This window comes from Chiloscyllium plagiosum, unplaced genomic scaffold, assembly GCF_037043375.1.
Source record: "Chiloscyllium plagiosum isolate Xiang-an unplaced genomic scaffold, Cpla_swu_hap1 HiC_scaffold_24, whole genome shotgun sequence".
In the NCBI taxonomy this organism is placed as follows: domain Eukaryota; kingdom Metazoa; phylum Chordata; class Chondrichthyes; order Orectolobiformes; family Hemiscylliidae; genus Chiloscyllium; species Chiloscyllium plagiosum.
The window spans coordinates 42,847,042-42,862,457 of record NW_028270162.1 but is presented as its reverse complement, the minus strand read 5'-3'; the positions used below and the strand labels follow the sequence as shown (position 1 = coordinate 42,862,457).

At 40.7% G+C, this 15,416-nt stretch overlaps 1 protein-coding gene across 1 annotated transcript in view; it reads right to left on the bottom strand.

Moving 5' to 3' along the window:
* The window catches only part of nos1 (nitric oxide synthase 1 (neuronal)), a 93,452-nt gene that overhangs the window by 8,469 nt on the left and 69,567 nt on the right, over positions 1-15,416 (bottom strand). Inside the window, exons 21-24 of the mRNA XM_088000111.1 lie at positions 6,887-7,080; positions 5,735-5,904; positions 3,920-4,130; positions 2,407-2,494 (exon numbers count right to left, since the gene is read on the bottom strand). Of these exons, the coding sequence (XP_087856237.1) occupies positions 2,407-2,494; positions 3,920-4,130; positions 5,735-5,904; positions 6,887-7,080 (663 nt within the window). The remainder of the gene's footprint in view (positions 1-2,406; positions 2,495-3,919; positions 4,131-5,734; positions 5,905-6,886; positions 7,081-15,416) is intronic.

The following is a 15,416-nucleotide window of genomic DNA, read 5'->3' as shown; positions in this document are numbered from 1 at the left end:
AAATTTACTGACCCACCCTTCGACTCCCTCATCTAAGTCATTAATAAAAATTACAAACAGCAGAGGACCCAGAACTGATCCCTGCGGAACTCCACTTGTAACTGGGCTCCAGGCTGAATATTTACCATCTACCACCACTCTCTGCCTTCGACCGGTTAGCCAGTTTTCTATCCAATTGGCCAAATTTCCCTCTATCCCATGCCTCCTGACTTTCCGCATAAGCCTACCATGGGGAACCTTATCAAATGCCTTACTAAAATCCATGTACACTACATCCACTGCTCTACCCTCATCCACATGCTTGGTCACCTCCTCGAAGAATTCAATAAGACTTGTAAGGCAAGATCTACCCTTCACAAATCCGTGCTGGCTGTCCCTAATCAAGCAGTGTCTTTCCAGATACTCATAAATCCTATCCCTCAGTACCCTTTCCATTACTTTGCCTACCACAGAAGTAAGACTAACAGGCCTGTAATTCCCGGGGTTATCCCTATTCCCTTTTTTGAACAGGGGCACAACATTCGCTACTCTCCAGTCCCCTGGTACCACCCCCGTTGCCAGTGAAGACGAGAAGATCATTGCCAACGGTACTGCAATTTCCTCTCTTGCTTCCCACATAATCCTAGGATATATCCCGTCAGGCCCGGGGGACTTGTCTATCCTCAAGTTGTTCAAAATGTCCAACACATCTTCCTTCCTAACAGGTATCTCTTCTAGCTTACCAGTCCATTTCACACTCTCCTCTTCCACAATACGGTCCCTCTCGTTCGTAAATACTGAAGAGAAGTACTTGTTCAAGACCTCTCTTATCTCTTCCGACTCAATACACAGTCTCCCACTACTGTCCTTGATCGGACCTACCCTCGTTCTCGTCATTCTCAGGTTTCTCACATACGCATAAAATGCCTTGGGGTTATCCTTGATCCTATCCGCCAACGATTTTTCATGCCCTCGCTTAGCTCTCCTAATCCCTTTCTTCAGGTCCCTTCTGGCTATCCTGTATCCCTCCACTGCTCTGTCTGAATCCTGTTTCCTCAACCTTACATAAGCCTCCTTCTTCCTCTTTACCAGACATTCAACCTCTCTCGTCAACCAAGGCTCCCTCACACGACCATTTCTTTCCTGCCTGATAGGTACATACATATCATGGACACGTCGTATCTGCTCTTTGAAAAAGTTCCACCTTTCCACCACATCCTTCCCTGACAGCCTATGCTCCCAACGTATGCTCCTCAAATCCTGCCTTACAGCATCGTAATTTCCCTTCCCCCAATTATAAAATCTACCTTGTTGTGCGCACCTATCTCTCTCCATAACCAAGGTGAAAGTCACAGAATTGTGGTCACCATCACCAAAATGTTCACCCACTAACAAGCCCACCACTTGTCCCGGTTCATTACCGAGTACCAAATCCAATATGGCCTCCCCTCTGGTTGGACAATCTACATACTGCGTTAGAAAAGCTTCCTGGACACACTGCACAAACACCGCCCCATCCAATCTACTTGACCTAAAGAGCTTCCAATCAATATTTGGGAAGTTGAAGTCGCCCATGACTACGACCCTGTGGCTTCTGGACCTTTCCAAAATCTGTTTCCCAATCTGTTTCTCCACATCTCTGCTGCTATTGGGGGGCCTATAGTAAACACCCAACAAGGTGACTGCACTTTTCCTATTTCTGACTTCAGCCCATACTACCTCCAGAGGCAGATCCCCCTCAAACTTCCTTTCTGCAGCCGTTATACCATTTCTAATTAGCAATGCCACCCCCCCTCCTTTTTTCCCACCCTCCCTAATCTTACTGAAACACCTGTAACCAGGAACCTCCAACAGCCATTCCTGTCCCTCATCTATCCACGTTTCCGTGATGGCCACAACATCGTAGTCCCAGGTACCGATCCACGCCTTAAGTTCACCCACCTTATTTCTGATACTCAATACTTATTTATTTATCAATACTTATTTATCAATACTTATTTATCAATACTTATTTATTGATGTTTAAGTGCCAATGGCTTCCTCCCTCTTTTGCTGCTCCAACCAATGATTAGTTTAGGCTCTGACTCCTACTAATATTTCTGACGTGCATTGAATCCACAATAGAAATAAGCACATGTGCATTTTACAACAAACACTGTACTTGCAGTGTTCTGGAGAAGAAGAAATCATTACAGTTTCTCTAATTAATCAAGAATTCTGATATTTAATGAGTGAAATTCACCAAGGAATAATTGTGTGGCTAAGATGGCCCATTAAACACAGGCACAGGTAAATATCAGATATCTTCTTTCTCAAAGTACATTTCAAACTTCAAGGACCTAGGTATGTGTCAGAATTTGCAGTACTGTATGCAGTTACACAGTCTGTACAGCATTAAATTTCAAACTTCAATGAAAACCTGATTACCCTCTGACAAAGCATGGCACTATTTCATCTGTGTCTATCCGGTTAAACCAGGAAGAGCAGACTCCATGATGTAGTGACCCTTCACCATCTGTAAATATAAAGACGTTGGCTCATTATCAATGATGACCACAATATATTTAATTTAAACAGCTGGTTATTCTCCATTCTCTTTTAGTTTTCATCCATACTTGATACACAGCATTTCATCAGTCAAGCCAAGCTCTCTAGACTCTGAAACTAGTCCCTAGGATGGGGCAAGAAGTGGTCATCACTGAGTTATCCTTTGAAATAATGAATATATTGCTACAAAATCAAATCATGTGATTCTGAATGTAAAACAAATACCAAACAGGTGCTAGACAATGTACTTTAAGATACAAATGGGGGAGTCCAAGATTAGAGGGCATAGATTTAAGGTGAGAGGAGAAAGATTTATGAAGGACCTAAGACTTTTTCACACAGATGGTGGTGCATGTATGGAATGAGCTGCCAGAGGAAGTGGTGGAGGTGGATACAATTACATTTGAAAGGGATGTGGATAGGTAAATGATAGGAAGAGTTTAGAGGGATACAGGCCAAATGCTGGCAAATGGGACTAGGTCAGATTGGGATGTTTGGTCCACGCAGATGGGTGGATTGAAGGATCTGTATCCGTGCTGTGTAACTCTGTGACTTTACAAAAGTAAATGTTCCTCCAAGGTTCTTCCTGAGCTCCTGATCACCTTTCCTCTTGTTACTTTGCTGTGTTGAAATTCTGAATCATTATGCTAAGTCCATTTAACTTATTCTTCCTGAAACCAAAAAACTGCCCAACCTGGTAGTAACTTCTCTCATCTTCTGCTTTACCTGAAGTTAAAAATCCAAAATTGGTACTACCCAATCACTACAACTTGATTTATCTTGTCATCTCTCCTGTTCTATTCAATGTCCATTATGATCCATACAATGAATTTTGAACCTTTGAGGAAGAGGTGGGGCTATTTCCTGATAAGGCAGAGAATACCTCGTGCAAGAGGTGGATATTGCATTGCATTATTAGGGCATTATTTTGGATTTATTCCTGTTTCCCAGAGGAATAAAGAAATTTTTCTCATTTTTTTCTTTCAGTTAGCCCTGGATTTTACCTTTCTCAACCTTTCCCAGGAGACCACATAGTTTTGGTTATGGTGCAGAGTCTTTAGTTGGCGAGAACTGGAATATTGTTGACAGACTGGATGAACCAGAGGGTCTCTCCCCAGCTGTCATTGCCCATATGTTAGTCTCTGTTTCATACTGGATAAATGCATGAGGTGAAGCCTGTAGCACCCAACAGCTGTCAAGTTATGGTCTTGAAACACATGCCACATTACAACTTAATGGCGTCATTGAATATAGCTTCATTTTTTTATCCTGGCACTTGGGTGCTGATATATACATTTACATAAGAACTCCTAAACATTTCTAATATTCAAAATATAAATAATTAAAAACAATGTAGTAGCAATGAGAATATCTCATTTTTTAATGCACGTACCTCGTGTGCGATACGAAACAACAGCCACTGTAAGGTGAATCTCATCTGGGTACATGTCCAGGGATGAACTGATTGAGTAATATCGAGGCTGCAGCAGAGGAAGCTGGGTAAGTAGCAGAGTTGTTGGCACCCGAACCGAAGGAAACTCCTCCAGTACTTCCACTACTGTTGGGTTATTGTACCACTTCCATTCCTCGTACTCCTGTAATCCCTGCCAATTAAATGCATGGTCTTTATTAAATCACCACTGCAGGCATGGCATTTAAAGTTAGAGTTTTTTAATGTTCCAAATGTGAACATTTTCCTTACATCACAGAGGACTGTTTCAAACAGAAGTTGTTGATGTTGGAAGAGAAGGGGTTATTCCTGGACCAAGCAAGAATTCATACTATTAGCTGACATCAGTCCTGAAAAAGTGTCACTGGACCTGAAATGTTAATTCCCCTTCCCCCATCGGATGCTGCCAGACCTGCTGAGATCTTCCAGCAATTTCTGTTTTTGTTTCAGTTTTCCAGCTTCAGCAGTTCTTTTTTTCCTCATATTATTAGTGACAGTAATAGCACACAGTGTAAAATTACTGCTTTGAGGTGGGGTGATCGCTGGTTGGATACATTGTCCAGATATGTGGCCCTTCCTTGACAAAAAGATGGTAGTCATGATTAAAGTTAAAAATCACACAACACCGGTTTATAGTCCAACAGGTTTACTTGGAAGCATTAGCTTTTGGAGCGCTGTTCCTTCATCGGGTGGTTGTGGAGTATAAGATCGTAAGACAGAATTTATAGCAAAAGTTTATAGTGTAATGTAACTGAAATTATATATTGAAAAAAACCTGGATTGTTTTGTTAGTCTATCATCTTTTAGAATGAACATATTGGTTTCAGTACTTTTATATGTAAATCGCAGAGCATTTAAAAGTTAGATTATCAAGTGTACTTCAACAATTGGTGTCATGTCGGCCCAGATAATGCATTGAAGGTGTGAGGTGCCCTGTGTGATACTGTCTGTGCCATAATGGTCAGACTGATTCTAATCTAAAAAATGCATTTACAGAATCATACCTGGTGTTGAGTGAGTTTTAACTTTGTACACCTCAGTCCAACACCGGCATCTCCGAATCATCTCCAAATCATGGTAGCCATGATGTGGAGATGCCGGTGTTGAATTCGGGTGGACAAAGTCAGAAATCACACGACACCAGGTTATAGTCCAACAAGTTTACTTAAAATCCTGAAGGAGCAGTGTTCAGAAAGCTTGGGTTTTTAAAACAACCTGTTGGACTATAACCTGGTGTTGTATGACTTCTGACTTTGACAAAATATGCTTTTTACAAGCCGCTGACTAAACAAAGATATAGATCTCGTAGATTTGTGATAAGGAATGATCTGAAAATTTACAGCCACAGCATCTACAGCTAAAATGGATTAAACAAATGTAGCTATGCAGAAATCCTCTGACAAGTTTTGAACAACATTTGGACTCAAGAACATGTGTTTATGTGCAGGATTAGAGGCCATCCCTTTAATACATGTTTTAACATGCTCAATAACCAAGTACTTTATAATTAAAAAAGGTTATTTAGCTGTGCAAACTATCTTGCCTGTGAGAATTTAGAAGTGTGGTGTATTGCAATTCATAGCTGACATCCAATGTTGGGTGCATTTTGATTGTGAGGTAAGCTTTATGGGAAAGAGATCTTTATAGGACATGGGTGTGACAGACAACAGGCGAGAGGTGTACGCTCCTATTTGTCAAAATATAAGCAAAGTTAAAACTTTTAAAGGACTTCAAACAAAAGAGTGATGAGAGACTTACCTTGCTGAGAACTTCAAGTCTTTTCTTATGCTCTTCATTTCTTGCCAAGAGAGCAAACTGCTGCAGTAAGAGTGGGCTTGGAGGAGTTGTGATATCCAGATAGTACTTAAAAACTTGAAAGATGGTGCAAGGTGGAATGCGATTCTCATCACTCCAGCTGTTAATAATGCCTGAGGGGACAAAAGACAAGCTGCAACCAAGAATGAAGCAACTCTTAAGTGCTGAATTCCCTTACAGGCCACGTATGTAAGCGGAACCTGTCCGGATTCCCTTACAACTGGAATTAGGATAGGGATGCGGGAGGGATGTGTTTTGGGAAGTAAGAATGTCACCTTTATTATTATTTATTTAGTAAATGCAAATTTCTGAAGTAAAGCAATAGCTTCCTCACTTGCTGAGTTAAAGGTGATGAGTCTCTAGAGACAACACTCCTCAGTAGAGTGCTGCATTGTTTGTACCTCACCTGAACATGTACAGAAGAGGCAGTATGCTGAGGTTCCAATGGAGGAGATTGGCTCTACAGGAGACTCAACATGTCCCAAAGCTGCTTAGTTTTATGGTGGGCCAGAGAGCCAGTTCTTGTGCTGTACTATTCAATGAGTTGAAAAGCTAAAAGAGGATTTTATAATTTCCTTTTCTTTGTGAACCGGCTGTAGCTCCAGCAATGGTCTGTTCAAATCTGCTGTTGCCGGGACTCCAGAGCTCAGTCAGATTGGTCAGCAGCTCTCTACTGCAGGGCTGCTTCCCAGTTGAAGACGGACATCATTTCCTGAGGCAATTAACATCCCACTGAGCACAACATGGTGGCTTTTCCATGGACAGGGTGCTAACTAACCTTTTATTCAGGAGGATGGGGAGCACCGTGCCCTGTAAAACCCAGTCCAATACTTTTGACTCTCTCAGGGGCAGTCACCTCCTCATTCAGCATGGGTATCCATTAGGCTATCACATTAGTGAAATATGAATCTCTACAGTGGCACTTATTAAGGTAATTGGATGGTATGAAAATCTGCACTGTCTAACTTTGCTTTCAATAAACTTCAAATACATTAGGTAGCTGAGTATCATTTTGCCTGACAAGCTTCATAAAGCTTTAGCCCAGGTGTGTAGGTATTTTTCTTTGAAAATTCAAAAGATTTGTTCTTTAATTACCTAAAGCTGTGTTTCTCTCTTCCAAAAGCTCAACTTTTATGATCTGATTTACAGGAGGTGCATCTTCTAACCGCTCAATCAAGGCATTGACCAAATCTTCATGGTTACCGGGAAAGACACCAAGATGATCACCAGGCTGGTACTGTAACTCTTCCTGCTTGTTTGTGTGTATCCGGAGCAAAATTGTGGAACGGCTAAGTGGAAACAGAAGACCATGCTTCAAATACTCAGATTAAAGATTTAAGGTTAAAGTAAAAAAAAATCTATGTTCCTTTTTTTTCATCTGGCCTCAAAAGTCTTTCAATATCTTATGATAATTGTGACTCTTACTGAGAAATGATCTTACAGACCCAGCAAGCAATGACTCTTCAGCAAGCTATTCAGACATGAAGGGCATCAACACTCAGCCAGTCCTGACCTTAGCCATTGTTGATGGAACCCTAATATCCAACAAAAGTATTGAACTACAAAGAGCGCTGGAACAGTTGCTGGTCATCCAGAGGTGGTGATTATCTTTGGGCTACTTGACTATGAAGGCCAACAGAATAAAGTTCAGTTCTGCTCTGACTGATAACTATCTATACGTACTTTCCAACCGGCGTCTCTCTGTACATATTGACCAGGAACTAGAATTATGATAGGTTGCTCCTGGTTCCATCACCATAAAATCACTGAACTGGAGCCTCAGCTGAGATAATCTCTTTCAGCACAGTATTTGAATCAAGACTGAGATCCACTGGTCCATTTGTCTCTGTATCACCTTGGACTGTGCAAAATGTAACCTGCTCAGCCAAATAACCAAACCAACTCACAGTTCACTTCAGCTCTGATGAAGAGTCACCTACATTCGAAACATTAGCTTGCTTTCTCTCCATGGATGCTGCCTGACTGGCTGTGATCTACAGCATTTTTTGTTTTCAGTACAGATTCCAGTACCTGCAGTAATTTGCCTCTAATTCAAAGCAAGGTCTGTCATTATAGTACAATGTAGGAAAAATGTAACAGAGCTGCAATTGAAGAATTTAGCACAGGTTATGTGTTAAGTGAAAAATAAATTAAACTTTCTCTCCTCAATTCTTTTGAAGAGTAACAGTTCAACTGGAAAATGATAGTGATAAATGTGTATTATTTTACCACCATAATTAAGTAAAATAAATTATTTCTGAGTATACTATTTGATTTTAGACATCAGCTGGTAGAGCCCTTACTACAAGTATTGAATTTAACATATTGTTATCAAGGTTAGAACTTCTTGTCTATTCAGATGAAAATTCCTGTTTGATGATAGCAACTATTCAATCCTAGGTAATGGTAAAATGCTCAATTTCAACTGGTCGTTTTCTAATTTATTTGTACTCATTTGTAATATAGATCAGAGAATATAATCAAAGGCACACAGCATTTTAAATAAGGTAAAGTAGAATTTCTGCAGGGGCTTTTCTGGTAACTGTAAATTTATGGTGGTTGATTAGGAGATCACAACAGCTTAATTACAGCAACAGCTTGTTAGTTGGAATTAAGAAACATCCATTACATATTGCGTAAGTACATTGTAGTTATCTGCAATCACACTAATGCACAACTGATTCAATTTCAGCAACTTTATGAACTGTTGAGTAACTGGTGCTCTCACAAGTGTTTTATTTTGCATCTTAAGCTAGTTATTTAGTTTCTACAGACAGATGAAAAAATAAATTTCTTTCTCGAGCTTAAGGGCACCAGGCCATCCTCATGCCTTTTTCCCTTTAAATACTTATTTTTACTTTTATTATCCTTTTCCCTCCACTGATGACACTTCACTGGGAGAAGACTCTGTGGGCACCAGTCACCAAGTTCTCCAACCTAGTCTATCAGCAAGCTATTCAGACATGAAGGGCATCAACACTCAGCCAGTCCTGACCTTAGCCATTGTTGATGGAACCCTAATATCCAACAAAAGTATTGAACTACAAAGAGAGCTGGAACAGTTGCTGGTCACTTTCACCCAGTTTAGAAAGAGTGATGAACACAAAGGTTCTCTATCATTACCTTAGCTGAGGTAAGATCATTCATCAGAAATTAAATTGGTATAATTTAAGTTTGAATTCTACACAGGACGGTATCTTTGCAGTGGAATGCTAAAATTATCAAAATGCCATGATTTCCAAAACATTTCTGATCATGTCTGTACTGAGCCATCTCTCCCTTCTCAGTATATTTTAGGGAGGCATGTTCTCATTATGCTAATGCTACAATTTTAATAGTGAGATCCTTTCCTGATGCCTCCTCTTCTGATGGTATCTTAGTCCTTCTGACTACTGGATCGGCATGGTGGCTCAGTGGTTAGCACTGCTACTTTATAACACCAGGTATCCAGGTTCAATTCCACCCTCGGGTGACTGTCTGCATGGAGGTTGCATATTCTCACCATGTCTGTGCGAATTTTCTCTGGGTGCTGTGGCTTCCTCCCACAGTCCAAAGATGTGCAGGTTAGGTAGATTGGCCATAGAAATTTTGCAGGCTAGGTGAATTAGAATGGGGAATGCAGGGATAGGGTAAGGGGGTGGGTCTGTGGCAGGATGCTGTTTTGGAGGGTCGGTGTGGACTCAATGGACCAAATGCTCTGCCTCTACATGTGAGGATTCTATGATATTGCAACTGGTCTCTGATCAATGGAGAACAATGTTAATTTCTTAATAGTATTTTATGTCTAACCTTTCTCCTGTATTACACTGGTATCCTTCTGTTTGTTCTCTAAATCTATTACAACCTCCAACTCCAGATTTTCTATTCCTCCAATTTCCTAGTGGATTTCCATATGACCATGTTTGTATCTGTAATTGTCTGTGCTAGATACCATAAGTATCTGCCAGAACTACTGCTGCTCTGATCTTTAATACTTGAGGCTCATCTCCTCCTCCTCGGATGCTGCCTGACCTGCTGTGCTTTTCCAACATGCTCATCGACGCTCATCTAAATATGTTTTTAAGTTTGTAAGAATTCTATTTCTGAATTTTTCAATTTTTTTTTATATAGATATTTTTATTAGAAATTTAACATTTTTACAAGTTTACAAAAATAAACAAAACTCTCAGATATAAACATTGATATACAATTAGCTCAAATATACAATAACCATAATTTGACAAAAATAGAAAATAAAAAACAAAAAAAACGAAAAAAAAAAACACAAACAAACAAAACTCAACTATCTACTAATCTAACCTACAACTAACCAGGGTGTATATTTAAGTCTCTTACATGCTCGGGATGTGTTAACATCAGATATGATAAAACCCGTATTCGTGCGGGATTCCTCCCCCGAGGGGCCGCGGACCAGCCAGGTCTGTAGTCTCAATTAAATAAAAGCCCTTGTTAGGATAGCCGAAATATCTGTATTTATGTAATTCAAAAAGGGCTGCCATATTTTATAAAATAATTCGGTCTTTCGGTGCACCATATTTGTAAGGAAGTCAAGGGGAATACATTCCATAATTAGTCTGTGCCAATTTGAAAGTCCAGGGGGGCCCTCCGCCACCCAGTTCATCAAAATATTTTTCCTTGCACAGAAAGAAAGAATAGAAAATAGTCTCTTCCCGTACGTGTCCAGGGAGGGAAAGTTCGAAAAGCCCAAGAGGAGAGATACGGGGTCCACTTTTATTTCCGTTCCTAAAATTTCTGTCAGGGTGCTTGCTACTTTAGTCCAATATCTACGGATCTTATGACAGGTCCATAAGCAATGTACAAGAGTGCCCACCTCTATTTTGCATTTAGGACACATTGGAGATGCTCCTGCCTTAAATTTTGCCAATCGAACCGGTGCTATATGGGCCCTATGAAGTATCTTCAGCTGGATAGCCTGGGTTCTGTTGCAAATAGTAATTCTTCTAGCATTTTCCCAGATATCATTCCACGTTTCTGTGGAGATTTCTAGTCCCAGATCCTGATCCCATGTTTTAAGCAGATTATCCATATCTCCCGATACTTCATCATGTAGCAAATGATAAATATTACTGACGGAAGATACCCACACTGGTCGTAGGACACTACATTCTCTATCGGATTTATAAAGACTATCTAATAACGTAGTCTTCTTCTGTATAAAATCTCGAATTTGGAAGTATCGAAAGAGGTCTCCATTGGGTAGTCCGAATTTCTGACGCAGCTGTCCGAAAGACATCAGGACCCCATCCTTAAATAAATCCCCGAGACATGAGATACCCCTGGATCTCCAGAGTTTAAAAGTGGCATCTGTTAACCCCGGTTTGAATCCCCATGCTCCCACTATCGGTGCATAGGGGGATGTTTTATGTGAATTACCCTCATTTTGCCGCATTATATTCCAAGCCTTGATTGTATTCAGTATTATAGGGTTTTTACAGTGATCTGTAATGATTTTCCTCTTGTCTGAGAATAAAAGGTTAATAAGTGGGTATTTTACTTGAGAAGCCTCGATGTCCAACCAGATTGATTGTGGATCAGACAAGACCCAATCAGCTATATAACTTAATAGGGAACTTAATTGATATTTCCTAAAATCTGGGAAGTCCAATCCACCCCTTGCCTGTGGAAGCTGTAGCTTCTTCAGCTTAATAAGGGGCCGCCTATGGTTCCAGATAAAGGAACTCAGCCAGCCGTATAGTTTACATAAAGCTGTCCTCGGCAGCATCACCGGAAGCATTCTCATAGGATATAGGAGACGGGGCAGGATATTCATTTTGATTAATGCTATTCTACCCAACCAGGAAATTGGCAGGTCTCCCCATCGCTGGAGGTCCTGCCTTATCCTTTCCAATAAATACACAAAATTAGCCTTATACAACTGACCAAATACTGGGGTAATAAAAATGCCTAAATATAAGAAACCCTCCAGGGACCAGCGAAAGGGAAAAAGGGAACTGTCCGCTAAGCGGGGTATCACAGCAAGGCCACCCATTGGCATTGCCTCCGATTTTGAAAAGTTAATTTTATAACCTGAGAATGCACTAAATGTATTAATAACTTGGATTAAGCGGGGTATGGACGTCAAAGGGTTACTGAGGAATAGAAGAACATCATCTGCATAAAGGGTAATTTTATGTTTACCTGTACCAATCCTTGGGGCCACTATATTAGGATCAGCTCGTATAGCTTCTGCTAGTGGTTCAATTATTAGCGTGAATAACAATGGCGAGAGGGGACATCCCTGACGGCAGCCCCTACCCACACTGAAGCTATCCGAGCCTAATCCATTGGTAACCACAACTGCTTTGGGATCACTATACAATGTTGAGATCCATTTGGTAAACACCTGTCCAACACCAAACCTCTCCAATGTGTAAAACAAATATGACCATTCGACCCTATCAAATGCCTTTTCCGCGTCCAATGAAACCACTACTCCTGGTATCTTTCCCTGATGACAAGCTTGAATCATATTCAGAGCCCTTCTAACATTATTGGATGATCTTCGGCCCTTAATAAACCCCGTCTGATCCTCCTTTATAATATGTGGCAGTATCCTTTCTAATCTCAGTGCTAACGTTTTAGAGAGGATTTTAAAATCTACATTTAGCAAGGATATTGGTCTGTATGATGTACAATCTTCTGGGTCTTTTCCTTTTTTAAGGATAAGAGAGATATTTGCCTCTTTCAACGAAGGCGGGAGACAGCCCTGACTATATGCATAGTTATACATATCCATAAGTGGACCAACCAGTATTTCTGTAAATTCTTTATAGAATTCAGCTTGAAAGCCATCTGGGCCCAGCGTCTTACCATTTTGAAGGTGCCTAATTGCATCAACTATTTCTTGGGGTGTAAGAGGAGCATTTAGGACCGATACTTGTTCCGGAGTTAGGTCTGGAAAAGTCAAATTTTTAAAAAATGACTGCATCCTCTTCGTCCTATCTTCACAATCCTGTGATTTATATAACTCAGAATAGAATTTTCTAAAGGTCGCATTAATATTTTTATGATCATGAGTCAAAATACCCGTACTTTCCTTGATAGACATAATAGTCTGAGGGGCCTTTTTTTTCTTTGCAAGAAATGCTAAGTATCTACCCGGTTTGTCGCCATATTCATATAACCTTTGCTTTGCAAATAATATTTCCCTCTTAGCCGTTTGAGTAAGTGTAGTATTTAGAGCTGTCCTAAGAGCTGTAATCCTTTGCAATTTAATAATAGAGGGTCTATCAGTGTATGCTGTTTCAGCCGCTTTTAAGCGGGCTTCAAGCAGACGCTGTTGTTCTCCCTTTAATTTCTTCTGGGTCGCAGAGTAGGAGATGATCAAGCCTCGCGTGTAAGCTTTGATGGTCTCCCACATCATTGACGGGTTGCTAGCTGTACCTGAATTAATTTCTAAAAAAGTTTTAAATTCTTGCGAGAAGTACTTTACAAATTTACTATCTTTCATTAAGAAGGGGTCCATACGCCAATGCCGAGGGGATGTCCCACTGTTCCTCGCCTTAGTTTCCATATATACAGCAGCGTGGTCAGAAATTGCTATATTACCTATTTTACAGGATGATATGGAATTTAAAAAAATTGAGGGGGCAAAAAACATATCAATTCTGGTGTGACATTTATGTGGATTAGAGTAGAAAGAAAAATCTCTACCCTGTGGATGAAGACATCTCCATACATCTACTAATCCTAATTCTTTGTTCAGATCCATCAATTGTCTAGATCTGGGAGATACTCCTGCAGTACTCTTGGGAATCCTGTCTATTTCCGGATCCATAATACAGTTAAAGTCTCCCCCTATAATTATATGACGGGCATCAAAAGCCATCAATTTTGAAAAGGCTTCCGTTATAAATTTAAAGGGGTGTGCCGGGGGGCAGTACAAATTTAAAATCCCATATTCCTCTCCATTTATGAGAGCTTTAATCAAGATATATCGTCCAGATTCGTCTTTTATCTGCTTTAGGATTTTGAAAGGGAAATTCTTCCGAACAAGAATAACAACTCCCCTGCTTTTTGAGCTAAAAGAAGAATAAAAGGCCTGATCAAATCCGCCCTGTTGTAATTTCAAGTGTTCTTTATCTGACAGGTGTGTCTCCTGTAGGAGAGCTATATCAACTCTTTCCTTCTTAAGATTTGATAATATTTTCTTCCTTTTAAGTGGCGAATTACTCCCCTTGACATTCCAGGTGCACCACTTAACCGATTGATCAACCATAATCCTCTGGGCCAATCCGAGACCCCTCGGGAGGGGGAACCCTATCCAGAACATCCCGAGCATGGAACATGTAAAATTTACAAAAATAAACCCTCTTTAATACACCCACAACAATACAGTAAAAAACTATTTCTAAATAAAAAAAATATAAAACGTATCTAAGTGGAGACTTTCCCCCTTGTTCCCAGGGGGCATCACTTCCTCTCCAAAAATCCCTCATATCCTCTCCCAACCGATGCCCCACCCTTGACCTAGGCACTCCTCAATCAAATGAGGAAAATTCAAATATAATACAAAGCTAGAGTTAACAGTGAGCACCCCACCCCCACCCCTACCAACACCTGGGTATATTTGGTAATGTTAATACCATATATAAACATATAACTATAAAATTACCAGTTCAACAAATAATAATTAAATATGATAATACAAAATAACGAAGGGAAAAACAACCCCGCTCCTAAAGACAGAGGTAAAATCGAATAAGGTAACCACCTCCCCCCACCAACATTAACCAAACCCCCCAGCTTATATATACATATATATACATACACATACATATATATATATATATATATACACACACACATATACATACACCTCTCATATATACATAAAATAATAACAGAAAACAACTCCAAGGCGGGGGGGGGGGGGGGGGGGGAGAAAATCAAATCCCTCTCCCCACCCCCCATAATAATATTAAGCAATAAGGTAAGAAAAAAAAAGGGAGGGGATATAAACCAAAACGGGGGGGGGGGAAGGCAGACCAACATCCATTATGTCCTACAGTTTATCTAAGAGAGTCCAAGAATTCCTTAGCTTTTTCTGGTGATCCAAAGTTATATACAGATCCTTCATGGTTAAAGCGTAACATCGCTGGGTAGCGTAAGGAGTACTGTACATTTAAGTCCCTTAAACGCTTCTTCGCCTCATCGAATGCCTTCCTCTTTCGAACCAGAGCCGGGGAAAAGTCCTGAAATAGCATGATCTTGGATCCTTTGTAGATCATAGCTTGGGGGTCTTTTCCGAGATTTCTAGAGGCTTCTAGGAGTATCTGCCTCTCCTTGTAGCTCTGCAGCCGGAACAGGACCGGGCGTGGGCGCTGGTTCGAGCCGGGCCCGCGTATTGCTACCCGGTAGGCCCATTCCACCCTTACCCGGCCTGATCCAGCTTGCAGATTTAAAAGTTGTGGCAGCCACTGCTCCAGGAATGCTGTAAGCTGGCCTTCCTCTTCCTGCTCGGGAAGGCCCAGCAAACAAATATTTTTTCGACGACCTCGATTATCGAGGTCGTCAATATGATTTTCCAAGGTCCGGACTCGCTGCTCGAGAGTCCGGACCTGATCCACGGCCGACTGAGCGGTTGTCTCCGAGGTCGCGGCCT